Source organism: Labrus mixtus, chromosome 21, assembly GCF_963584025.1.
Source record: "Labrus mixtus chromosome 21, fLabMix1.1, whole genome shotgun sequence".
NCBI classification, from domain to species: domain Eukaryota; kingdom Metazoa; phylum Chordata; class Actinopteri; order Labriformes; family Labridae; genus Labrus; species Labrus mixtus.
In genome coordinates this window covers 4,778,711-4,805,552 of record NC_083632.1, presented here as the reverse complement: position 1 = coordinate 4,805,552, position 26,842 = coordinate 4,778,711, and the positions used below count along the sequence as shown (strand labels likewise).

The 26,842-nt window shown below is 43.0% G+C and overlaps 2 protein-coding genes across 3 annotated transcripts in view; one reads left to right on the top strand and one right to left on the bottom strand.

Annotated features, from left to right (window-relative positions):
• Positions 1 to 15,294, bottom strand: part of ppp1r9bb (protein phosphatase 1, regulatory subunit 9Bb) — a 28,195-nt gene extending 12,901 nt beyond the window's left edge. Inside the window, exons 1-4 of one of the 2 annotated variants that reach the window (XM_061029059.1) lie at positions 15,172 to 15,294; positions 13,413 to 14,917; positions 1,934 to 2,066; positions 142 to 262 (exon numbers count right to left, since the gene is read on the bottom strand). In XM_061029059.1, the coding sequence (XP_060885042.1) occupies positions 142 to 262; positions 1,934 to 2,066; positions 13,413 to 14,822 (1,664 nt within the window). In that variant the 5' untranslated portion in view covers positions 14,823 to 14,917; positions 15,172 to 15,294. Of the gene's footprint in view, positions 1 to 141; positions 263 to 1,933; positions 2,067 to 13,412; positions 14,918 to 15,147 lie in introns of both variants that reach the window. The other variant, XM_061029060.1, reaches the window with a different exon arrangement.
• Positions 15,295 to 17,320: 2,026 nt separating this feature from the next.
• On the top strand, positions 17,321 to 24,741 carry sgca (sarcoglycan, alpha). Its single transcript, XM_061027810.1, has 11 exons — positions 17,321 to 17,476; positions 17,762 to 17,890; positions 18,009 to 18,154; positions 19,375 to 19,441; positions 19,522 to 19,720; positions 19,832 to 20,000; positions 21,295 to 21,503; positions 21,690 to 21,716; positions 23,154 to 23,333; positions 23,518 to 23,544; positions 23,651 to 24,741. Exons 1-11 carry the CDS (start codon positions 17,437 to 17,439, stop codon positions 23,655 to 23,657), a joined length of 1,200 nt encoding a protein of 399 aa, XP_060883793.1. The 5' UTR covers positions 17,321 to 17,436; the 3' UTR covers positions 23,658 to 24,741.
• The last annotated feature ends 2,101 nt before the right edge of the window (positions 24,742 to 26,842 follow it).

The following is a 26,842-nucleotide window of genomic DNA, read 5'->3' as shown; positions in this document are numbered from 1 at the left end:
ATTTAGAAGAGCGCCCCCGAATTCTTGGCAGCAAAAAAAGACGTTCGCAGCTGCCAGGAATCGGAGAGACACGCGGGACGATGAAGCTACAACTTAAGGCGACCTTGACGCGACCCCGTGAGTGAGTTTGAATGAACGCACCTGCCGTCCCTGTGCGCCGCTCCCCCGTCTGTGACCGTCTTCACAAAGATGCCCAGCTTCTCCAGACCCATGTCGGCGCCCGCGCCCATCCCGATGATGCTGATGCCCAGGCCCTCGCCATCTGAAAGAACAAGTTCCACACATTATCATTATACCTCGACCGGAATCCGGTTTTTATTGGTTTTGGCTTTCATGTGGGGAGCAGAAAGAGGCAGCGTCACAGCCGTCTGTGGATGGCAAACACGGGAGGCAGATCCATGTGAATGTCATCACACCTGAGGTTTAGCATGTTTGATTAAATTGAATGAATATTTAAGAGTTTGCAATCAGTCAAACACTCAGTTTGGGGAGCGTGAAAAAGCACCGCTGAGCTCTTCATTTTGTAAACAAATGAGATCTAAATGAAAAGGTCACTGCGGAGCTTTTTTTTTAAGTAAACGAGCAAAGCTGTGTTTGCGTTCATGCGCGTCCTTGAGGCCTGACAATGCATTTCCTTCCCGATAAAACATTCACAAAAGGCGATTGTTTCCCCATTTATTACCTCGCAATTGCTCGCATGCACCGTTGCTCACAGGGTGGCCATTTTTAAAACCGCCGCACTCAAGGCTGCAGGTTGAACAAGAGAGGAAATCTGACACTCACTCTCCATTAATCAGCAAATTAAATACTACAGATGAGCAAAAGTGAAAAACACATTTTACAAACCCCATTAGCAATCGTTACATAACAGCTATTACTATTATTAGCATTCCACCACATCCTAGCTTACATAACACACCAGAGGAAATGTACAATTATTGGAGGTACTTCCTGTTGTGGCCTTGAACGCTTCAAAACAGTGATGAATGTTTCTTGTTTTCCTTTTGTCACTGTGAATCGCCTTGTTGCTGAAATGTGCTTTATCAAGAAAGTCGCCTTGCCTGATGCTAGCTGGCATGTAGCTGGATGCTAATGTCTGTGCTGCACTGATTCTCTCTCTCGGGCTAATAACTAGCGTCTCTTTTCCATCCTGATGTAATGAATGTAGACGGTAAACACAGCAGCACATCATGTATGTATATGGAGCATGGTCACATATGGTATCCTGTATTATCTGCCCTGTGCACATCTCTATATATAGTCTTCTATAAATATATTAATGCATGGTAATGTTAAAGGGATGTTGGAAGTGAGGCACTTTCTTTGCCTTGTAGGAAGCAGGACGGGTTGATAGAAGGCTCTCCAGATAAAAAGTTTTTTTTTTTATACCACTTTAAAAGGATTTAGATTTTTTTATTTATTACCTTTTTTAGTTTTTCATTTGACTTCAAATGGGGGTCAAGAAAAGTGTGACTGCCTAGTGGAAGGTTAATCACATGCACCAAAAATTCAGTTTTAAACATCTTTGCACAAATTGCTCAAAATGCAACTGGTGACCGAGCCACGTTGAGATGCTTTGCACCTTTTAGATTTTTGCCTTAAGTGATTCATGTGCTCAAGTACAGTCCTCGGATCCTGCCCGATAGGAGTCCACCAGATTATCTTTTGAATGCTTTGACTTTCGTTTGATCAGAACACATTATGTCTTCAAAGTCTACTTAGTTTTCTATCCTACGCACGGGGCATGTACCCAAATGCTGTTTCTATGAGACCCCAATGAGGGGGGGGGGGGGGGGGGGGGGGCAAAGAAAGCAGGGGGAAAAAGTATAAAACAGTTTGAAAACACTTGGATAAAAGTCAAAGTTACTGTTCACAATGCGCACCGGGGGGAGACCGCAGTCTTTTGAGGGAACTTCATGATTCATCTAGTTACCTTTCTCCAGCTCCACGGGGAACAGGTCCAGCCTCTCCACCCTCTTCTCCAGCTCGTACTCCGCGGACGCTGCCATGGGATCCACGTCTTCATTGCGCCTGTCGTAGTCCTCGTTGGGGTAGGTGGCAAACACCTGCGGGGCGAGACGAACACACTGGATCAGACTGAGAATCACAAACACTTAACGGTAGAGCAACACATTTATTTTAGATGCTCTCTTTTTTTTTTTTTTTTTGGTGCTTGTTACAATTCTCTTTGATTTCCTGCAGCCTTCAAAAACATCAACACTCTAAAAGTAAAAGGCCGTATGAAGTCCAACAGATCATTTCATTTGACCGAATGTTTGACACTGAGAGAAACTTTCACGATATGTTACTCTTGATGTTTTTATTCAAGTTGCCTATACACACTTTAAACGACTTTGTTCAAGACTGAAGAAGTCAGAGGACGTTATATCAGAATCAGAATCGTATGATCTAGCCTCTGTCTAGAAGTTAAAAACATATACAAATACATAAATGCCTTTTCGCACCTTTAGGGGTCTATCATGCTGGACAGTATTTATTTACACATGCAGAAAACCAGGGTGAGCTGCATGTGTGAAGACAAAAGGCCGAATAGTCCAACCCTGACTTTCCCCCCAGAGTGAGTTGGAGGGAGCTGATGTGCGAAGGCAGCAGGTAAAACTCCACAAGTGTACGTTTTGAAGCAGCTTTAGTTGAAACTGTGGATGAGTCCAATTACACGTAGCACTGATGGAAAGGCAAAAACTGTCATCAATTCATGACGTGTGAATAACAACTCTGGAAAACATCAGGAGTAGGCTGTCTTGGATTTTTTTTTTTTTCTTCCAGGAGTGCATGTGTGAAAACAGCCGCACTAATACAACTTGTTTCAGAGTTCGACAACTTTGTGAAGGCAACTGTGTGTGTGTGTTTTTTTTTTTTTGTTTTTTTTTGTGGTGTTATGTCCGGACAGAGCCAAACTAACCGTTGCATGCTCCCAGTTCCTCTTGCGTTGATTCCAAATATAGAAACGGCTACTCAAAACAAAACACACCACTTCCTGTCCTCCCTAAAGAGCCAGCTGCTTCATTTATTTTCAAGCTTCTTTTCTTGGAAACGTTGTGTCTTAACACTCAAAAAAGACTTTTTCATAACACATTACCCCCCCCCCTCCCCTCCTCCCCCGTCTCTATATCAGCTTTTTTTATGTGGATTTTTACATTGGCTCTTGTTGTCAGCTGTACGCTTATCATCAGTCTCTCGGATGTTGTGAAGATGCATCCAGCAGAGCTACACGGTTTGATAACAACTGACCGCCGCTGTTAATGCGGACATAATGCAATTCAAAAGTATCGACTGTTTCAGCGCAGACAGCCGCGGCTGTTTCCTCCGGGCCCGCGAGGCTGTTGTATCACTTCTCGGCGGTAATGTTCATCAGACTCTCGGGGGAGAATCAATCACGACCGGCTGAAGTTGCTCTCATGAAGACAGAGGCCTCTGTTTCAACTTCCTACATTCACTCTGAGCCACCAGCATGACAGTTTACATAAGCACCTCCTGCATGCTAATGGAGGCGCCTCTGCAGCTGCTCACACACACACACACACACACACACACAAACACACACAAACACAAACACACACACACACACACACACAAAGTAAGCTGAATCTTTAAAAGCCTCACTTTAAGTCTTTGGAGGTGATTATGCATGCTGCACCACCTTTGCATGCTCTGCTAGCCACACTAATGAAGCTCTTATTTTTTTTTTTTTTTTCACACATTCTTTCGTTCATTTGATTCAATTTCTCAACTTTTCCTCTCCACGCTCCTTTCATTCCCTCCCGCGACATTTTCACACTTTTTTTTTTTTTTTTTTCCCTCTCTTCCTCTTGAGTCTCTTGTTTACTTTATCTCCATCACGTCCTCGCCCCGCTGTTTAGTTTGTCCATCTGTGTAACCAAGTAGCATCGGGTAGCTCGCGGTGCTGCCCTGCAGTCGTATGGGCCCCGTCTCCTTGGTTACCCACACAGTAAAAGGGGCCTGTCAGTTTTTTGACGGCGCCTTTGAAATGTGACCAGCCGCTGCTCACACAGATTCATTCAGTATCGTTGTGGTTTCATTGGACGGAAAAAAGGGGTTTTAAATATGTTATCGGCTTGAGCCAAATCACTGCCACCACTGCACAGGACCTCAGACATGTGAGACTGAAGCACAAAGAAACTAATAACACAAAGCGGCTTTGGAGTTTGGTCGGACCTAAGTCATCTTTAAAAGCAGAAAATATGAAAAAATGAATTTCATAACTTAGTTTATGCTTCACCTTTAGGATTCATTGCTAATGCAATTTCTAAATCAGTTGATTTTCGTTCACACAAAACTTACTAAAGGAGAAGTTTGCATTTTGGAAAACACAATTATTTGCCCGTTTAAGGAGGATACAATATCTGCCACTTTCTTTTTCTTTTTTCTCCATATAAGGCTACAAACAGCAGTTAGCTTTAGCTTAGCATAAACACTTCCATAACCGTGAGTGTCTGTTTCAAACACAAGAATCTGTTCTGCTGTTGAAAGAACTGACCTTAGGGATCTTTTCTGTTTCATAGCTAAGTTACATGTATAATATGCAACACTAACACAGTAGATATCCATTACATCCTTACTAAATGTATCGTTGAGTAGCGACTTTCTCAACAAAAGAGTGAAGTCAAACTCCCTCTGAGTTTGTTGTTCTCAGCTCTGTGTTCACATGGTCGGCATGGCGCTCCTTCAACTTATTTATGTTTCACTCGGAGGCTCAAACATGTTTGTTTTTTTTTCCTTCATGTGAACCTCTACCTCTCCAGCCAGTAAGAGATGCTGTTTGTAGTTAGCACAATCTTGGAATCGTCACAAGAGTACAACCAACGGAGAAACAACGGACTTTACAAACAGAAGAAAAGCTTTTCTTTGGTTTAAAATACTTTTAAAAAAAGGAAAAAACTAAAACAACTTTGGGCTGCATATCTGAATGGAGATCAGTCTTACAAACGCCTTAACTCGGTCAGAACACTGAGGGAAGGGGAACGGGGAGGAGGGGAAGCGGTGCACTGAGGGACAGTCTTGTTTTGGCCCGGAGAAACTGACGCTAAAGTGCGACATCTACTGGACAGATACTCTAAAACTCGCTTATTAATAATCTTTAAATGTGCTTTTTCATTATTCGGAAGAAGCAGGACATCAATGCCACCGATACCAACAACTTAAAAAAACGCCTAAACTCGTAATAAATCAATTTGCAAATTGCAAATTGAAGTTGGATATGGTTGATAATGAGTGTTTTACTTCAATGTAATGGACTTAAACATTTATCAAGAGAGCGATGAAGCTTTAATTAGAGTTTAAAAGAAATTGCAGCAACACCGCTGACATCATTTGGATTGCAGTTTTAGTTGGAGTGAATGATATTAAGCCTGACCGTGCTGCAGATGACGGACAGGAATGGGAGCAGCACTGCAGTCTAATGGCTTTTGATTTAGGTTACCTTCGTATTTAGAGGGATTAGCAGAACGTGGATTACAGACACACACACACACACACACACACACACACACACACACACACACACAAAATACACTGTTTGCATCCTAAATTACAGAGAATAAAAACAACAACAGAGCACTCCAAGCCTGCGTGCCCACTGCGCTGCTCTCACGTGGCACGGCTTCCCCTCCTTCAGTTCTAAAGATCAAGAGGCCACATCTGGTGGCTTCGCGGCGCCCTCGTTTCACGCCCCCAACGACCGCTGCCCGAAGCCTCGTTAAGGCAAAGGCAAACCGTCTTGATGAGACGCGCGTCGTGACCTCTGGCCTTTCTCGGCACGTTCAGGACCAATCTGACCCTCGCTGAGATTTAACACTTTCGCTTAAGCCGCGATCCCACGCAGAGCAGACGGGCTAATGGGATCCCGCGCGGCGCCACCTTTAACCCCCAACCCTAGGAGCAAAAAAGATGAACTCCGTGAATGGTGAGGTGGCTATCTTCGGAAGATAAACATTGGGATTAGAGGAGGGAGGAGGGAGGAGGGGGGAGGGGGGGGGAGAAAGAGATGTGAGCAGGGCAGGGCTGGGCCGGGCTGGAGACGGGACGCTGCTCCAGTTGTGGCAGATAGTAGGTCAGAGGAGTTAACAGATGGCCAGGAAACTCCCTTCCTCCCTCCTCCCTCTGCTACCAGCCGCCTGGGATGTCCTACAAAAAGCTCTGTGGGCAGCTAGCTCGAGCCACTCACCAGCTAGCAGACTGTGTTTGTGCCTCTAAGAGAGCGCACACTGGTGGGCACAGTAAAAAGGGATGTAAAAATAGCCACTGAAATGACAGTTTACTACCCTTTTACAGTGCAGTTGTTGTGAGAGGGAGACGGTTAAATACAGGAGAGGTTCCAGCACTTACGGCCCTCTGGCTACGCTGTGATTGGGTATCACTGCGGCGGTTAAACAAGCGAGTTAGCGCCCGCCCCCTTCCCCCTCTACCCGCGGCCCACAGCAGATAGTAAACCGGTGCATTTGCTTTCCCTCTCTGAACACTCATTCAGCCTGTAGGAAGTGTGGAGGTGGCGCCCCAGAAATAGCGCGTTTTCCACCGACTGCTGTAGCGCCCAACTGTCCGCCATTTCTCTTACTCATACTGCCGCAGCTCTTCTGGGAATCTTCACTCTCCACTGCTGCTCCGCATCGCCGTTAAACACACAGATGTGAATTACCGGTGATTACAATGCCAAAAATCACAGGCTTTATTTTTGCCTCGCTTCACTGTGTGCATATCTTCGTGATGCTCTCAAACGCACGTGCTGTCAAAATTGAACACATGCAGCCCCAACAAAAAAAACAAGAAGCACTTTCCCCTCTTCGACGGTTTAACAACACCATCATTAATTGCTGACACAGCTTCACGAGAGTGCCAGGTAATTGCATTTAAATGCTGGTTAAAGAAATGTGTGTGTGTGTGTGTGGGGGGGGGGGGGGGGGGGGGGGTAATCCAGATCATAGATGTGCAACACGCAAACAGAAAATAATAAAATTTTAAAAAAAGATGAAGTCCTGGCTGCCACCTTCCCCCAGCCAATATAATGGATACGGTGGATTTGTCATGGTAACAGTTACATGGCACCAGAGTGGGTCTGTCTGTCTGTCTGTCTGTCTGTCTGTCTGTCTGTCTGTCTTTTTGGCAGGCCGGTCTTTGGTCAGCAGTCATGTTTAAGCTTATCGCTGACCCTGTAGACAGACACGGCAGCATGAGAATAAGGTCAGAGACTTGATAGGAGGATTTGATAAACACACAGCACAGGACAGAATGCATCCACTGTTAAACTATATCATGTTTTATAATGCAGATCTAACCCGAGGAATATCAACTGTGTTATTTACGTTGATCATTTTAAAGTACTTTTTTTTTTACATATTACATAAAAGAGGACAAACAGGAAGAAACATTAGTCCTTTTCACACTGCAATTCCGCTACAGCGCCGTAATGGAGTCAATACGCCTTCATCCATAATGATCCCGGGACTGCACAATATTGGTGCCACAGTCCGGGAATTTACATTGCTGAAGCACGCCACAGCCGGAGCTCCACATACACACACAGTCACATATGCCGCACACACACACACACACAGCAGCTAAGCTCAACAAGGTTAGATAAGCAATGTTTTTATTCAGGGTACTTTTAGCTATTTATGCCCTAATGTGAGTGTTAGTGTGAATGTTTGTATGTTTTCATGTTACTGAGCCTCAACAAAAAGGTCATTTTCTGTCACAATGTGATGGCCAATAACGTTTTTTTTTATCTTGAATTTGAATTGAATCACGCCTTTGTAACGCCTCTGTGACCACCTGCAAAGACGGTACAGAGGGGCGAACACTTTGACCCCCCCCCCCCCCCCCCCGTAATACCTCGGCAACATTCAGACTGAAGGCGAAACGTCACAGTGATGTGAAAAGTCCCGACTTAAAACAGCGGTCTAAAAAGGGCTAAATTCATAAAGCAGCGATGGCGACAACTGAGGGTTGAAAGGTCTGATGTCCCATGTTTATTTTTATTTTTTTACATTGGTTGACATATTCCTTTCCCCTACATCTTATTTTCATTACCAAATAATTATTATTTCCTCACTGAATGGTCACTTTTTCTGGAACTATTCTATCAAATATTTGTCTCTAAAGTTAAGAACAAACGGGTTTCTGACCGAGGGTGCTGGAGTCTTCACTCTTCTTGGTCTGGTTTGAAAAGATTGAACCTTTTTTTTGTTATTAAACATTAAACCTCTGAGCTTGAATGTGTTACCTTTGGATCAATTCAAGTAGCTTTAAGTACCCAAATCCTACCCGCAGCACAGGTGCCGCCTCACAGGTGACCCCCCGGTTCTTTGAAGCTTGACAACACGGTGGCAGGACTGCACAGAAGCAAACGGCACCCAGACATCAAGAGCCAAAGAGAGACACACTGCACGACACGGGTTTTTGTCGCGGTAACCTGAGTGAGTGGGCACACCCCTGTTAAATGTCTGCAACCCACCACCACTGCAGAACTGAGAGGAAGTGGGGCAGAGTGACCTTGCTGGTAATCAGTCTAGTCTCCCACCACTCTCTCTCTCTCTCTCTCTCTCTCGGCTGCCTGTGAGTAGTGCAATGTATGAAATACCGCCGGCACTGCTGAGTCTAAGTAATAGACAGTTTGAGGATACGTTGACATATGGTGATGAATTACCTCTCCTTAGGTGATCCCTCATTGGCCGACCTGAGCGGTGAGCACAAGGTTACAACTACCAAAGGTTGCATTTCTGCACAGTCAGTTTGAAGCAATGGTTGCAACTTTGAGAAAAGCACAAGTTGGTCAAAATCTCCGACACTGAAGAGTAGAGGAGGTGACATCGTCTAAATTGCATGACTGCACGTGCAGGAGTTTTCTTCTAGTCTTTGGTGATTCAAGATATTATTCATTGGGCTTTTCACCAGTATCATATTCAAGTTTATAATTCAGGAACTGTGACAACCCTAGATCCCTCTCTGTTTCAGAATATCAAACACCCTCAGTTTATAATAACATGGGAACATTTTCTGTTTGTGTTAATGACACAGTGTGAAAGAAAATCATAGGTGTTCTTCATGCAGCCTGGCAGGACTGTTGTTCAGTCAGTGTTGCGTAGGCAGCAGAAAACCCACGAGAAAGTGTGTGTGTGAGTGTGTGTGTGTGTGGCAACGGGGGGATTAAAAGTGTTATAGTAAGCTAGGTGATAAGTGCACAAGGTGATTCTGGTGCATGGAAAATAATTAGTACTTCTAGTTAAGAGGTAGAACAGTGCAAATCCTATTTTACTTTAGAAATAGTTCCCTCCAGCAACAGGATGAATAATTAAAAATCACAACATGCCAGCAGGCTTCATCATAAACTACGGCGTGGGTGCCGAGTGATATCGCAAGAAGCCAAAACAAACAAGCTAAACGAATAAATAAGACATGAGAGGCAGCTTCCTGTGTTGCGACAAGGAGGCAGGCGGCCCCTGCGAGGAAAGAAAAAAAAAAAAAGCGAGGCGAAGTCTGCGACGATAACAATGCTGCTATTTTTACTAACAGTAGGAGACTGGTGACAAAGAGCGAAAGAAGAAGAAGGAGAAGAAGAAGAAGAAGGGAGCTAGGGAAGGAGTGTCAGGAGGAGCAAAACAAAGGGGGTTATAGTGTGAACTCCACCCGAAAGCAGAGCTGCTATTTTTTTTTTTGTGTGACAGTTTGGAGGACGGACAGACAGAGTTTAGAGTAAAACGGGGACGAAGCCAGACGAGCACCCAGACATCCAACCGCCGTCACAACAACGAGACCTAATTGCACCCGAAAGCTGAGCTGTTGCACCGAGGGGAAATAATGCACTAAAAAAAAAAAAACGGGCGCATCCTGAGTGACACTGTGTGATTTCAGAGGAGGCGGCTATGCACTCGCATGACATTTGAGCCGCATAATAACGTCCCTCCCATTTGACCTCGACACCCCCCCACCCCCCTACACTACCCTTTCACTCTCATCCACCCCAGCATCAATCTCCATAACAAAGGCCGCACTCATACAGTGTGAAAGGACTCCATAGGAGGTTATTCTGCGACGACGGCTGCAGGGTCACAACCAAATTCTGTCTTTTTTTTCATCACGGCTTACGAGTTGTGACTTCTTTGTCACAGCATGCGTAACAACTTCCTGCTAATGCTTTCCATCTTTGATCTCATGAGGATAAAATAATGGGATTTCTTTCTCCTGCATTACAATTACATGATGGACGCAAAGAGCTCAGGCGTTATTTATGTGGGATTACGAGGATTTTCAGCACGGCGAAGACAGTGTGCTTCAATCCAGGTTGGGCTGGATTTCAGAGCACACTGTCAATACGGCTTATGGCAATAGAAATACACAATTCTGCCGTTATTTGTCGGTATTATGGACTTAGATGTATTCTTTATTGGACACCCAGTTGAAATATGTTCACAATAAACGCATGCTGTGTGTCCTTGAGGCCTGGAAAACGTACTGGATGAATTTCCTTCACGCTTTTTTTTTTACATCTATTTTAACTGTCATGTTAACCTCATCTCCCTATCCCTCTTTCCTGCATCTTATCCCATCTCTCCCCCTATCCCCTTCCAAGCCCGGTGCAGTCTAGACCTGTGAAGACTGTGTCGTCATGAGCCGGGGATCCGGCCGAAGATTTCTGCCTTTTAATAAGACAGTTTTTTTCTTACCACTGAAACTTTTGCTGCTTTGCTAAAGTGCTCATGATGGAGAGGCCGGGTCTTTGTAACATAACAATGAGTAAGGTCTTTTACCTGCTTTTTGTAACATAACAATGAGTAAGGTCTTTTACCTGCTTTTTGTAACATAACAATGAGTAAGGTCTTTTACCTGCTTCTTGTAAAGTGTCTCGAGATAACACTTGTTATGAGTTGACGCTATACAAATAAAAATTGATTGATTGATTGATTGATAGTGATTTTCTCCGTCGTAAACTACTGAATTTCTCGTTCTTTTTGGCACACGACCACAACCAGCAACTGTAGTTCTTCTGATACAAAATACCAGTACTCAAAATGCAACGCATAGAGTCTTAAATGTGGGATCGGGTTGGTCAGTAAATGCACAGATTAGAAACAGTGATTTATAAGGTTATGGTTAAAAACAAGAAGTCTGCTAGCTTCTCCAGAGTCAAATATTCCTCTAAGCTCCAAAAGAGCAGAACTGGATAGTTACGTTTGCTGCCACCAAAGACCGGTTCAATCTTTGCTTCTGTTTAACAGCACAAAGAAGAAACATTTCACGTAATTCTGTGGCAACCGATCGCATTTCGATTTACCATGGCCTGGAGGACCGAGAACATACACAGACATCTACTTATGTTTACGTTAGCTTAGCTTGTTCCTAGGTTAGGATTCCTCCAGTGTTCGTCAATCGCAAGGTTTTCCAAGGGAGCAGATTTGTCAGCAGCAGACTGTCCATCAAGGGAGCTGCTACCTCATGTCGCCCTTTTCTGTCAATAACTTCCTCATCTTTGGAGGACACTTCAACTTTCAGTTCAACATTTATTTTCCATGGAAGACATCCACTTTCAAGCAACACTTTGGGGGGCGTGTACTTCAAGTGAAAACAAAAGCGGGGCGCTGATGGCTGTTAGGTCGCCCTGCAAGTACAGAGGCTATAGTCCTCAAGAAGAAACGCCATTTCCTCTCTCTCTCTCTCCCTAAATATCCTACTCTATCCACTTTCCTATCCAATAAAGGTGTAAAAAGCCCAAAAATAAATCCAAAACAAGCAAAAGGAATGCAGACTAACATGCATCTGTTGCTATTTCTAATTCAGAAATATGGGTTAATCTGTAGTTAAAAAAGGCAAATGCTGATAATAAAGTTAATTTTCCCTGATCTCCTGTCTACATCATTATATCCCCCAGTCCTATATGTTAGCAGTCTCAGCTGGATTCGTCATAAAACCCACAACTTTTTGAAACATCACGCTCTAGTGAGCAGACACTACTGTGTAAATGTGCAGCCACGAGAAGAGAGCAAGAGCAACTCTCAAACATGACCGGTCGTGATAAGGGACAGGAGCCCTTAGTCACTGAGATGGCTTTCTGCGTGAGGGAGTGTGTGCTTCATGTGCAGCGTCAGGGCCCACTTCAGCCCGCAGAGTCTCCAGACCTCGAGGCAGAGCCTGAGCCGGGCGAGGATCCGATGCTCTTCTCCAGATCATTACACCACCCCCAGACACACAGAGACACTTTAAATCAACTCCTCGTCTCTACTCTTCTTTCGTCTCACTGGGCCGAGACGGGAGCCGTCGCTTCTTCTCACTTCCCTCTTTCTCTCACGCACAAAAAAAACACACTTCGTTCCCATACCTTGCATTTTGCAGCAGCAGCAGCAGAGTATCCACTTCTCTCTCTAGGACTAATTACCCAGATCTCTTTGTACCTCCTCCCCTGGCAATTATTTACAGAAGCAGCGGCTCCCGCTGCATTTCAGATAAGTATCTACAGTGAGGCTCTGTGTCAGCTGCACAGCAGGAATGCAGTGCGGACCGTCCATTAGCAGCTGGGCTACCGTGGAGGGAGGGGTTGTTTTAGCGGTGTGTGCAGAGCCCCCGTGTTGAAACGGGGGGGGGGGGGGAATCAAAATGTCAGCATCATTCTGACACCGGCAGAAGCTGAGTGAGTTCATTATAACAGCTGACAGTGGAGCTGGCTTTGACTGTGTCAGGGAAGATAAGCTTTAAGGTCAGGGTTTCGACAAAGACTCTCAACAGACTGGACGGAAATATCAAACAAACACCAGAATATAAACAGAACTAAAGACCAGGAACTAATTACGAAAGTCACGAGGGTACATAGAGGAACTATTTTAATGCTTAACAAATTGTTATGTGTAGATGGATAGATTATTTACTCTTTATGAGAAAAAAAACATGTTGGTAAATACTTAGTCTTTGTCTCAACTGTTGATTAAAGCTGTGTGATTTAAAGTTACAGAGGACCACAGAACATTGTTAGACTTTCAGATGGGTTTCTAGACTCTTCATTTTGGGACTGACTGCAATGTTGTATGGATTCTTTGGACAAAAAAACACCATATATCCTGACGTAACACATTTTAAAACAAGTTTATTCCATTCAAAAGCCCGGGGTCAATGTTAGAAAACACCACGGTCCCATTTCCTACAAGTGGCCACGTGTACTACACCAACTCATCAAAGTACATAAATTATAAATCGACGGCGGTTTTACTGGATCCTTTGTGACATTTAAATGAAAATCAATCTATGTTTAAGTATGTAGAAAATCTTACACAGGTGTATACTACTGAAAGGGCACACCTGCTCTACAATCTAGTTAAGATTATGTGAAGTTATGTGTCTGGATTGTGATCGCTGGAAGTCTCTCACACAGTAAAAAAAAAAAGCCTCACCTTGATGGGCTCTATGCTGAATCGGATCTTCCTGGAAGGGGGCGGCTCCTCCTCAGCAGGCAGCCCAACGATCTCCACACAGCTGGACTCGGCCTCATAGCTGTCGTCTTCCTCTTCCTCCTCCTCCTCCTCCTCCTCCTCCTCCTCTTCCTCCTCCTCATCCACCTGGCTTCCCCCGAAGTCCTCACCGACCGCGCTGTAGGTACTGATATCCACAGAGTCCCGTCCCGACTGCTCCTCCCTGACTGTCCGGCCTTCCTCCTCCTCCCCCGCCGCCGCCGCCGCTTCCTTACCCATTCCCCCCTGCTGCTTGAGCATCTCGCCCCCCTTGGGAGAGGTCTGCTTCTCAGCTGCAGTTTCCCCGTTCTCCGCAGAGACGTCGCCGTGCAGCGATGTGCTTTTCGGCTCGGCGTAGTCGCGAGAATTCTCGGCTTTTGCCTCCACGCCTGCGTCTGCCACCGTCTTTTCCCTCTGCTCTCCCAGGGAACCTAAATGTCCAGCGGTCTGGGCGCTTTGACCCCCGTTGAGGCCCCCGGACGGGGATGTCGTTCGCCCTCTCTGGGGCCCCTCTTGCCCGTTCTGATTGCGACTCTCGTCCTCCCTGCTGCTCGCCGCGAAGGCGCAAGCCCTTTTCGTGATTATTTTTGAGTTCAACACACCCACCTTGGCGCTGACCCCCCTGGAGGGCAGAGGCGGGGTGGAGGAGAGGCGGTGGAGGTTGTTTCGGAGCTCGGCCGCCCGTTCGAACACCGCACTGAGCTGGCTGACGGTGGGGGACACGGCGTCACTGGTGTCCAGGCTGTCCAGAGACTCCGTGCTACCGTTGAAACGAGCCACCACGTCCAGCCTGCCATCCTGGAAGCCCGGGGCCTTGTCCGTCTTGAGGAGGACCCTGGTGGTGGCCAGCTTTTCCTGCTGCTGCCTCTCCTGCATCTGCCTCTCCTGCTGCTGCTGCTCGAAGATGCGGCGTGTCTCCTGCAGCTTGGAGTAGCTGGGCGAGGAGGCCCGCTGGTGCCCGTTCTCGGGCTTGATGTCGAACTTGTTCACCCGCTCGGAGACGGTGGAGCCCAGCTTCAGGAGCGCACTGTGGTCCACGTTCTCGTTCAGGCTCCCTGCCCTGGGGAGGGTGAGGCGCACGGACTTCTCCGCGATCTTGGCCACGTCCTCCCCCTCCGCGTCGGCCGGGGATGTGGTCGTCATCTGCTGGAACATGTTTTTGATACGGTGCACGTTGGAGCCGTACCTGCGCCCCCGGGGGCCGTCCTGCAGGTCCCCGTTCGCCGCATTGTCTTTGACGGGCTTCAGGGCCTGCATCCCCGCCTCGTACGCGTTTCTATGCGGGGATGGGCTCCTGAGCGTGGAGCCAGAGCCGGTGCTCTTGGATGTGGATTCGGTCTTCATCATGGTCATTCAAGCGACGCAACGGATGCTCAGCGACGGCATGTCTCCTGTCTCAAATCTGTTGTTATCCACCAGCAGCAGATCCTCGCGAGGTGGCGCCCAGACTAGACCGGCAGATGGGGAGAAACAAAAACAACAGCTCGCATTAAAGGCCTGCCTGCATCCGCTGCAATACTCGTCCAATGCAACGGAGAAAGTGAGCACGATGCATCTGTCATTAGCTCGCTTGCAGCACAAACAATGCACACCCAGCCCTCACAGATATTTGCAGTCATCGGACATTAAAACATATTCATACACAGAGAAGTAGAGCAGTAATGAGCCGGAGATTTACCGCAGCTGACGACAGATTGCTTACGTTTAATCCCTTTTTGCAGGCAGCATCATTTTGATCTCTTCATTCTGTGAGCTGCAGATTTCTGGTCCTCCTCTAGCAGCGGCAGAGTGCTGCTGCATGGAGGAGGAGGAGGCGGCATCCGGGTCCTAGTGCCCGTCCTTTTCCTTCTACCACAGACTGTGAATATTACTTCTAAGATAAGATAAGATAAGATAATCCTTTATTTATCCCACAATGGGGAAATTTACAGTGTTACAGCAGCAAAGAGCAAAGATTGCAAACAAAAAGTGACCATCAGAACAATTTAAATATAAAAAGAAAAATTAAGAACGTACAAAAAAAATGATATTAAAAAATTGATTAAAAAAAATAATAATAAAAAAAAATTAAATAAAATTAATTAAATAAAATTAAATAAAATTAAATAAATAAATAAATAAATAAATAATAATAATAATAATAAAAATACCTACAATGCTAATTTATTATTACCGGTATATACAAAATTCTAATAATAGTAATATGTTGTGGGTATAATATTACTTTTAATATATACTGAATTAAAGCAGTGCTTTCTAAACAGAGCTAAATGTTAGCCTCTTACAGAAAGCTTGGAGTGGCAGTTAACTGAAAAAACTGAACTAATTAACAATACATGTATAATTTGTATAAACATAAACATATTTAGTCAATTATTATTACTCTACTACACACGTGGGGGCAGTTACATTAACTAATTAAGCTAACAACAGTAAAATACCATTAGCTACTTAGCTAAAATTCGTGTATAACCATGGCAACAGTTAGCTACAAGTTTATTAAATGTGAAAACAGGATTTGGACATGACCAATGGGTTTCTGATAATAGTTATGATGTTCATCGATATCAGACAATTGAATTCTTCATTTTGTTTATTTTGTTTGATTATATTTCCTTCTAGCTTCAAAGTGCCATAAAAAAAGAAAATAGTTCAAACTAATTGGTTGTTAACAAAAACACTGGCATCACTATTTGTTTAAAAAAAAAAAAAAAAAAGATTAAAATAAGGAATTTGAATGTGGGGTCAAAAGGTCAACTCAAAAAAACAAAACAAATTGTGTTTTTTTTACAGCATTAAAGGTAAATAATCAAAGTTTATTTATATAGCACCAGAGCAGACATCCCAAAGTGCTTCAGAATAAAATATCAATAAATACATAATAACAAACAGTTAATAGGTATTCTAGTAGGAGTAGGCTATATGCCTCCTACTTTGTAAATCTTCCCAACAAAATAAATAAAAACACAATTGCAACTTCTTAAAATGTCTTCGTAACCCCTCAAATTTTAGTTTAGGCTTATATAAAACCAGACTAGCGTTAGGACCCAGTCAATCTTCACTCACGTCAAACCTCTGTGGCCAATAACACATCCGTAGTTCACAGGCAGGCCACATTGTTGCTTCCTGCATTCTGCATCTGTGCTGATAGATACATGAAGCATGAAGATAGACAAAGCATTTCCATTTACCGGTATCTAGTCGAGGGCTGGTTTTGCAACTATATATAAAACTATAATTTATAACTTTACAGAGCGGATTTAACTACAAGGCCGACAGATTATTTCTGTCCCACCAACACAACATAAGACTCTTATCAAGCTGTCCTCTTCTTTCTCTTTTATTATCAAAGCTACTTTATTTCCCAGCAGCTGAAGGTCTAGTCTCAAGGACATTATAAAGAGGACCAATGCCTGAAAATATTGTGGTGCTGTCAAATTGTGAAGTTGTAAATCACATCTCAGTAAGTAAAAAGTTGGCGAAAAATGTCTAAAAAAAGAGTCTAATCATCTGGTTTTCCATGTGTAACCCCGGTGATATAAGTACAAATCAGAAATATACCGAGAGTATCAAAAGTATAGGCTATATCAGGCACATTGTCCTGCACAGTGATATCATTAGTGTATTTAATCTATGTTGTAAAGTCACTTTCATCATCAGGATAACTCAGCTGTGTCAAATATGTCCTGAAGAATACAAGTATGAAGTCACAGACTTTAGAAATACTCAATCAAAGTAGCTCAAATCATCATACTTAAGTGCTTTAATTAAAAAAAACAGAATTGTTGCTTTAGGCTTTGAGTGAATGATTTGATTGTACCAGAGGAATTAATCCAGCTCTTGATTTATTCCCAGACAGCACTGCCGGATGTTTTTAGGTGAGTGAGGCAAAAATAGCTCTGACCATGTCTCTGGCTGTGACCAAGCCCCTCTCCGCTTGGCTCTGTCAATCAAAGGCCCGAACAAGATGGCAGGCTGCTGCGGGAGCTGGCTCTTCTTTTTAACAGGCAAGTTAACTCATTAAAGTATCACACGTTATGTTACAGCTTCAATATAATACAGCACCAGAACGGCCTTCTTAGTGTCAGGTCTGTTGTGTTTAAGTGTGTGAACATTTGGGTCCCTGATAGCAGCTGTCAAGGATTATATGCTGCGTTGTCTGACTGCAACACAAGAGCTTCTGTGTTGTCATATTGGAGTGTCAAGTTGAAGCTTTTGTTTTTCCATTTTCAAACATTCAGATTCATCTTTTGGTGTTTTTCTTTCTTTTTTTTTTTTAAACTTCCACACAGTTTGTGCTGTCAGTCTGCTCGGGGCCAAAGCGGAGATCAAATTGACCGTTCCTGTGGGGAGGTTATTCACATACCAGCTGTTGAGAGAGACTTTCCAGAACGACATTGAACCTCGGTCAAAACTCTACGGTGAGAGTGGAAATCAGATGAATCCGCCTCTTCTGTCCTCGTCAAACAAAGGGACATATGTACTCATTTTCTTTTCATGCATCTGCTTGTCTCCTCCTCTTTTATGTTGTCCCTACAGCTATCCATGATGACCCCATGATTTTTAAATGCAACAGGCAGAATTTCCCAGACCTACCCGAGTGGCTGCGCTTCACCCAAAGGCACCCCTTGGATAATGGCTTCCTGTACGGAACGCCAATGTCCCCGGGGAAAAGTATAATAGAGGTATGAAGCCACCATTTACACCAAACACTCTGCACTTTATTTTAAAAAGCACTCCCCCGTTGTCTATATCCTTATATTCTCTGTCCCTGTGGATAATGGGACACACACACAGATTCCAGAGATATATCTTTTTAAAAAACATGCATCAGTCTGACACACAGGCGGTAAATGTCAGGTTTTGTTGTCAAATTCCCCCGAGACAAAAGCTTTGGGTTTCTCTCTAGAGCTGCCGTTTTGAAACCAGCATTAAATATTCAGGGAGATGCACGTCTTTGAAGAAGAAGAGACGGCAAGTTTTGAAGTGGCTTTAAAGTTTCAATCAAACAGCGTGTAGCTGCAAAACACGTTGGAGTCTGGATGCATATATAAAACCAGAGATGAAAGTTGATACAAAACCCTTCTTATTCTACTAAAACGTAAGGCGCTTTCTTGATTTAAGGATGATTTTAGTAAATTTTACACGTGCACGGTTTCCCTTTAAGTCAAGAAAACCCAGCTGTTAACCTTAATGTCTCCTTTAACAACTTGAAACATGACACAAGCACCAAGAAAAATGTTATTTTCACTCAAATACAACAATTCTGGCCCGGGAACGCATTTTAGTTTCATTATTTTTAGTTATTTATTTGTTTATTTCGACAGGGACAGTGTACAGCCAATTAGCTGTTGACATCTGTAGTCCCTGGGCAGTCTCTGTGGAGAAACAAAACATACACTAACAACATCTTCACAACAGTAGGACAGTACACAACCACTGAACAATGGCATTACACTAGTCCTCATTAAAATTCATACATTATATTAAAACAATAATAGGCTAAAAGTGCCTAACAATGCCATAGTAACATACTGTATGAATACACTACAACATTATCAAACAGAGTTCATGTGATAAGGACATGATTGAGTTGATTTGAGCCATGATTTGATTTTAAATTTGTTCACACAATTTCAGCAGAAAAAAAATCCCTAAAAATGTTTGCATATCACATTTTGATATTTAAAAGATTAAAGTTTTATTTGCAAATTAAGAACTTGTTAAAACCCAGCTTCAGCACTTTTAAGAGGTTTTTCCTAGAAGTAAAAGTACAGAAGTAATAAACATCTTTAAATGCAGTAAGATTAAGGAACAAAAGTGTGTTTGTATAAATGTTCAAATATATAGAAAATGATGGGAACTGTGGTGACAAACTCATTGTTTTTTTTGTTTTTTTTGACAGGTCTATGCCATCAACAAACGGAGCTATGATACAACCAGACAAATATTTGTAATCAAAGCCGTTGCAGGTATGTTTGATTTAATCAATGAAGTGGTTATACTGACAGAACAAACAGCTTACTCGTTTGTTCCCTGTTGTCTGTCACAGAGAAGATGATTCCCTATCAGGCCGAGTTCTTCCTCAAGCTGAGGGAGATTGAGAAGGTGCTGCCCTCTACTGTTCAGGGGGAGATACAGCAGGATCTGCAGAAGCTGTGGAAGACTGAGGACTTGGAAATCGTCAACATTTCAAACGCTCTGGACCGTGGCGGCAGAGTCCCTCTACCTCTGGCAGGACACTTTGAAGGGTAACCAAAGAGAGAGAGAGAGAGAGATCTGTGCAGCCTTTGCTTTAAGTTTCGGCTTCAATAACTGTCATGTGGTTTAAAAAAAAAAAAAAAAAATGTGATTCTTGTCAGTGTGTATGTGAAGGTGGGGTCTCAGAAGTACTTCTCCCGCTGTCTCCTGGGGACGCTGACAGCCGAGTACGAGAAGCAGTGCACAGCAGGAGCCAAAGTCAAAGTCCCCGGAGAATGTAACTTCTGCAGCATCCCCAGCAACTGTATCAGCTGGTGCAAGATTGAGCTGGTGAGACCAATACTGCAATGTGATGTGTGTTTTGATTTAAAAGAAGGATTTAAATGCAAGAAGAATGTTTTTAATTGAAGGTTAGAGAAGGTACTTTTTTAATCAATCGGTTGTTTCCAACTTTGGAACAGGAACAACTGAATCATCCAAAAAAATCAATCTGAGCAGTGAGAAGATGATAAAGGGGATAAAAAAATAATTCTGTTACAGAAAACATTATATCGAAAATAATCAACTTTTCTTCCTTTTCTCTCTAGATACTTGAAAGCCAACACGGCTTGTCTCTTTTTAATAATATCGAATTGGATTGGATTGAAATTGCATTGTCAATGCCATGTGTTATATTCTGCCAGAGAGACACACGCAGGTCCAAGATGTTAGCTCAGGTTTTTGTTTTCTACTTCTTTTCTTTTTCTTTTTCTGTTATTCATAGACCTTGAAGTCTTGCAGCATCGTGATCCTCACACACTCAAACACAAATACCCAGAGGCTCTGAACCTGCATTCAATTTTTAGAATTGACTGGTGATGGTGAACAAAAGAGAGTTTCAGTCTAACCTTCTTAAAACGTGGGACCCTGTATCTTTTATTTAATTTGTATTTAACCTTTATTTAACCACATAAATAACCCATTGCGATCAGGATCTCTTTCACAAGGGCGACCTGGCCAAGAGGGCATCAGCACACGTCATAAAAAGCATTACATGATAAAGAGACAGTTTACAAACAGTAAGTTAGGAGAGAACAACGATTTACAATGAGCAAAGAGCCTAAAAATGCATGCAAATGCAGAATCTTGACCACAGATTACAAATCAGAAACACGGGCAGTGTCCAATTGTCTCGTGTTTTTTTTTTATCTTTTAAGATCGAGCCAAAGGCTTCAAGCGAAATGAGCTCTGGTTTTGATGGTAACAGTTCATATTCTGTGTTCAGAGCGCGGTCAGGGTCATGTTAGCCGGCCTTAACATGCTTTTATCGTAGGCCGATTCACAGAGTCTTTGCATGGGTTGGCCTACGATCTTTGAGCAGATGTTTAACTACTGAATGAGCTGCACTACTTACTGTTTAAGTCTATATTTAATTACTGTTGCAGCTGTAGAACCGATGCTCTTGACAGGAGTTTTATAAATGAATCTAGAAAGAACAGAAATGATCGTACGCTGCAGCCCTAGCAGGGACACTGCAGGATCACTGAAAGCTCAGTAACATCATTCCTCTCTCCTGTCCTCCTGTGTGTTTAACAAAACAATCCCTCTGATGTTGTGTTTTTTCATCCCCCCCCCCCCCCCGCAGTTTGATCTGACTAAACAGGAGCCGGCTCCCCCTGCTCCCACTATGGGCTCGGGGATCCTGGAGGACGGGGGCGACTTCGACCCCCCCGAGTCTCCCCTGAGCAGAGACTACTTCCCCGACTACATCGTGACAGTGATCGTGCCCCTGATCCTCGCCGTCATCCTGTTCCTCATGCTGGCCTACATCATGTTCGGCAGACGAGAGGGAGTGTACGCATCTGTTCTGAATCTCCTGAATAATAATCTGGACCGCCAGTGTCAAATGTCAACGTCACACTGCAACACATTTCCCCGTTTTAATGCTCGTGGGAATGTGATGCAGACGTGCTGGTAAACTCAACCTTTGACCGATGCAGATAAACTCTGACACATGACTCTTTCTTCCTTCTTTTGCAGTATGAAAAGGAATGCAAAAACAAACGAGTAAGTACACTGAGGCGTTCTTTTGTTTGCTGTGATTGATGCTGTTACATATTTTAATGCGTTTTTATAGTATTTCTTTGCATTCATCGCCAATATACAAGTGCTACATTATTTTATGCTCCAGCGTGTTATATAAGGAAATGCTGTGCTTACTACTCAGATACATTTATTTCAAAGCTGGAGTTTACTCGTTGCTTTAAAGATCAAGTTTTTAATCAAGAATGAATGACTAAATCAGTGTTTTCCAGCCTTTACAAACAGGGACACTTAACCCCATATTTCTGTGCTGCTTCGTCAGTGGCATGTGAATGTGTATGATTGGGATTAGTTACTTCTGACTGTCACTTTCCATAGCATCACCTTCAGTGTGTGAATGTGTAGGTGTAAAAAAAAAAGCTTTAAATAGTCGCAACGCTAGAAAAGTGCTGTACAAGCTCACAGGCTTTTAATATTTATTCTGGTCACATTTAGGATGTTGATGAGTTGTTAAACCTCCACGTAATCTGATTTGTTCCCTCTTAACTTCTCTTCTTTTTCATTTAATTAAACGCTCAAATGTCTCACTGAAAAATCAAAGATTATAGAGAGTGGGGAAAAACAGATTTCTTTTGTTCCAGAGTCTCCCAATAATTATCTCCCATTCTCTCAGATTGATGTTCAGCAAAGTCATTCAAAACAGCTCCAACTTCCACCAGTGACACTGTGTTTTTTAAAGATTATTTTTATAGCTATTTTGTTTTTATTAGATAGAAAAAATTACGGGTGAGAGACAGTCGGGATGAAATGCATCGAAGTCAATCAACCTTTACTCGAGACATCATCTAGTGGGCAGCTCTCCAATACTATGATAAATAGGGCTTTCACACTTGCAGAAATCTCCAGAAAAACTCGGGATTTTTCTACTAGTATAAAATGAACAAAGGAAAGACTGACGTAAAGCCATTCCAGTACAAACAAAAGGTAGATAGAATACGGTGTATAAGATAAAAGCCTCAAACTAGAATGAGGCGACGCCTGCGAGCTACTTCAAGCAGTCAACTCGAGCTGCACTGATTTCACACCCGCCTGACAACACCTCCTTCCAATTAGCTGTCTGTTTAATCTGCTAGATTTCCGGTCTCTCCCTCTCCTCTTTCATTGCCAGCTTTGCCGTGCGCCAGTACCGCACTCCTGCTCAGCCCCACCTCAGCAGGGTTTTTTTTTTGCCCCTTTATTGTAGAGATAGGACAGTAGATAGAGTTGGAAATGAAGGACGGAGAAGGGGAAGGGGAAGGAGGATCATAACCTCCGTACATGGGGCGCCTGCAATAACCACTAGGCCACCGGCGCCCCCCAGGAAAATGCATTAAGCTACTTTCAACCTCTGCATGTTAGTATTTCAGTGAACTAACCCGAGCACAACAAATAGCCTCTGTAATGTTCCGCTTGGTGCTGCAGGATCCAGCTGTACCACCACAACACCATTCTCGAGAACACCGACGAGCTGAGGAACATGGCAGCAAACCGCCGTCTACCTCCACCCCTGTCCACGCTGCCCATGTTTAACTACAGGACCGGGGAGGAGGCACCACCTCTGCAGTCTGACAGCCCCAACATCCCCCTCATCATGGCCCAGCAGTAAGAGCCTCACCTGCATTATTTTTAACCATCTATTCACACATCTAGCATCGCTGTTTCATTAGCAGCATTAGTCACTCTGATTCCATTATCACTGTTATGTCACTGTTATCGATGACTCACTGTTCAGACAAATTCATTCTAAAACTAGAATATTTTTTCACTTCTCTGTTTTTTTTCATAGCGATCCTTACAGTGACACCCTGCCCAGGTAAACCCACTCCTCCTACAACACTGCATTTAATCCGCTCTACATTAAGTCTCCCCTTTTTTTTGATCGGCTGTTTTATTGATGCTGTTTTTGTTTTTCTTTGCAGGAAATGAGAAGCAGTTGCTTGCTATTGAAGCCCGAAGCTGACATGCAGCCATTCATTATATTTACTCTGTTTTTCTGTGATAAAGAGTCGTTTCTGGTTGTTTTCTCCAGATCTAGACGTATTTATCTTGTGTCTTTAGAGTTGCAAAGGCCCAAAATAAACAGAAACAGGCAAAACGTATTAATAGTGTGGGGAAATGGTAACTTAAAGGTCACATATTCTCCTCATTTTCAACCAGTTTAAATAAGTCTCAGAGCTCCCCAAAACATCTCTGTGAAGTGTCTTGTTCTAAATCCACTCTGATCCTGTATTTGATCATGCCTATAAACGCCTCTATTTCAGCCCTGCTCAAAACAGGCTGTTTCTGTGTCTGTACCTTTAAATATGTAAATGAGCGGTGTTTGACCACACCCCCTCTGAAAAGCGTTGGGTGGCTTGGACATGATTGCACCATGCCCAATTATTTTTTTTCTTTGAGAATTCAGACTCAGAGGGTCAGAACAAACACCTAGCTGTGGGAGTGTCACCCACCTGGGGGAGGGGTTACTGCCCTTTGTGATGTCACAAAGGGAAAATCTCCAAACGGCCTGTTTGAGCACACATTATCTGAAAAGTGGAGCAGGTGAAAGATAGAGAGGATGGACGTTTCTCATAATTGGTGGGTTTATAGAAAGACAAGAGACACATATGGCTAGTGTATTTTGCATAATATGTGACCTTTAAAGAAAGTGACCAGCCTATTGTTGTGTTGTCTAGTTCGTCTGATAATGATCCCATTATCTTAAAAAAAAGCTTTGTTATCTAGAAATAATGAGAAAAGTAAGTTGAGATCTTGAGAAAACAACTTACAGAAAAGTACTTGTTATCACGGAAAATAAAATGTGAGGATGTATGTCCCTTTAGGGCTTCTGTAGTTCGCTGCCACAGTCTATGGTTATATATTTGCAGTGGTAAATTCTATATATATATTTTTCTTTTTACTATACAAAGTGCAATTATGATCGACTAATCGTGTGTAGTTCGTCAGATTGTTGTCTGCCGTTATTTCTCACCGCCTTTCATGAATAATAAAATATATCAAAGGCCATATTCTCTCATTTTTTTGTGTCCCTTAACAAAAATGTCCAAAGTGTCTCTTCACAGTATCACAATGCTTCAGGTCTGTCCTACAATGATAGTCTGAAAAATCATGTTCCTATTCATGCTTTCCATAAGAAAATACTTTACCTATACCTTTACGTCATATGAATTAACTTCACTTGAAACCACAAATATACTCTACCGTACTTTTTGTGTTCCTCAAGATTTACAACTTTTCTAAAACCAGTTATGACAGACAAAAGTTATTTCAGTGACTTTTCTTGGTTGTTGTATTCATTTCTCAGTATTTCAGTTATTGAGTAAAGTCCTCAAAGAGACTTACCTGTGGCCATAATCATGACGGAGGGAGGGGCCTGCATTTCTCTGCGTGTAAGCTTTCTATGACGTCATCAATACGGCGGGGGAAGCTACCATGTCAGGGAGGGGGGGGGGGGCGGTTGACTTTGTATTTCCTTTCTATTATCCATTGAAAAGACAAGTATATGTGATGCTTTAAAGTACCGCGGGAAATTAGATTTTTTTTTTTGGCGTGTTTGAAAATGATTCTCTTTGCTTTAGTTTTTATTTTATTTTGAAGATACTTGGAGTTCCCAGCCCTTCAGTGAGAATAGATAGGGCCACATGCTGGTATAACTACACGGTAATCAGGATTTTGGCTGTTATGAGATGTGCTTTGTGAAAACTTCTGTTTTGTTTTGCATGTTACCTGGTAGCACTTCTGCATCCTATCTCTCTATAAACTCTCTGGTAAGCTCTTTTAAACAGGCATACTTGACCTAGACTGGATCATAATCCCTAATGATTTGAAAAACCACTCCATTGAGGTCACATTTCGTTAAATCCCTTGATATAAATGAACGAAGGCGTAATATTTCCTCATAGGTTGACAACTTTTACATCCACTGCTTTGACTGTATGATGGAGGCCACAGTGGGAAATCTAAAAACGAGCCATGCAGCAGTGGTGTAAAGGTCCCTTTGATGTGGACGTTTAAATCAGCTGTAGTTATACAGGACAACCACAAGGGGTCACTGGTGCATCGTCATCCGATAAACGAGCCTTGATTTCAGACCAGACACACATCTTCCTTTTCTGGTAACACTTTGGTAGAAGCAAAATCTTATTTCTCATAAATAAATCTCCCTATTTTTGAGTGATTGTGCAGATAAAAAAGAAAAGTGGCATGGGAATTGAAAGTTTCCATGTCTGATTGATATTGAATTTTTTGTCTTTAGCTGCATTTTGTGCCGTTTTAGCTCAGATTTCTGCAGGAATTTAGAGACAGACATAATCAATCTGTGTATATAATATAGTGAAGCCAGGTTGGAGAATTAGATATTGGCCTTGTTTTCACTGCTCCTCAATAGAAATGTTCTCAGTGCAACTGTTGTGGAACAGTTGATTCCTGCACCTATTTAAGCTCTGTTTTTAATACCGGTGTCGGATCATGCAGGGTCTGTCTGGGGTCTCTGTCAACATGCAGCTGCAGTTTATGCATTAACCTAAAGTGCTAACAACTGATTTCAGTTTCACAACAGTTGCAAAATAGGACAGTGAAAACATCCGCCACTGAGTAGACCACTTCACATGCTTTATTTCAGCACCCAAAAATAATTAAAAACATCTCAATTTATTATACATGTACAAAATAAGTACAGAATCTCTCTTTTAAACCATGAAAGTGGGTCTGCTTCAATTTTCTTTTTTAAGAAACCTTTTCGCGTAAGACATCAACAAACAACATGAACAACAGGCAGGGGGATGTGTGCTGTTTTGCTTTTTTTTTTTTTTTAGTGAAGAGGAGTTTTCCACAGGGGGCAAAAAAAAATAAACAGACAGAAGGATGAACACTGAACACATGAGCAGGGAAATGATGTTGAACCAGAGTCACTTGCTTTTATCTACAGAGACATGATTGCATGCATTACATATGCAGTGAGCACCCTTTTTTTTCTGAGGACCTCTTCTGTCAAACCAACACTTAAGAAGAAAACAACTGCACTGCATAGACAACATGAGTCAATTTAGTAGCACCAAAGGTTCTGCAGGCATTAGTGGCAATAATTACAGTATGACAGCGAGACTTTTTCA

What these genes read in the sequence shown, in the direction of transcription:
- sgca (XM_061027810.1), top strand. Translation starts at nt 17,437, where the DNA reads ATGGCAGGCTGCTGCGGGAGCTGGCTCTTCTTTTTAACAG. An exon ending in CTGGCTCTTCTTTTTAACAG is followed by an intron (nt 17,477 to 17,761) that starts GCAAGTTAACTC and finishes ACTTCCACACAG; the next exon opens with TTTGTGCTGTCAGTCTGCTC. An exon ending in CGGGGAAAAGTATAATAGAG is followed by an intron (nt 18,155 to 19,374) that starts GTATGAAGCCAC and finishes TTTTTTTGACAG; the next exon opens with GTCTATGCCATCAACAAACG.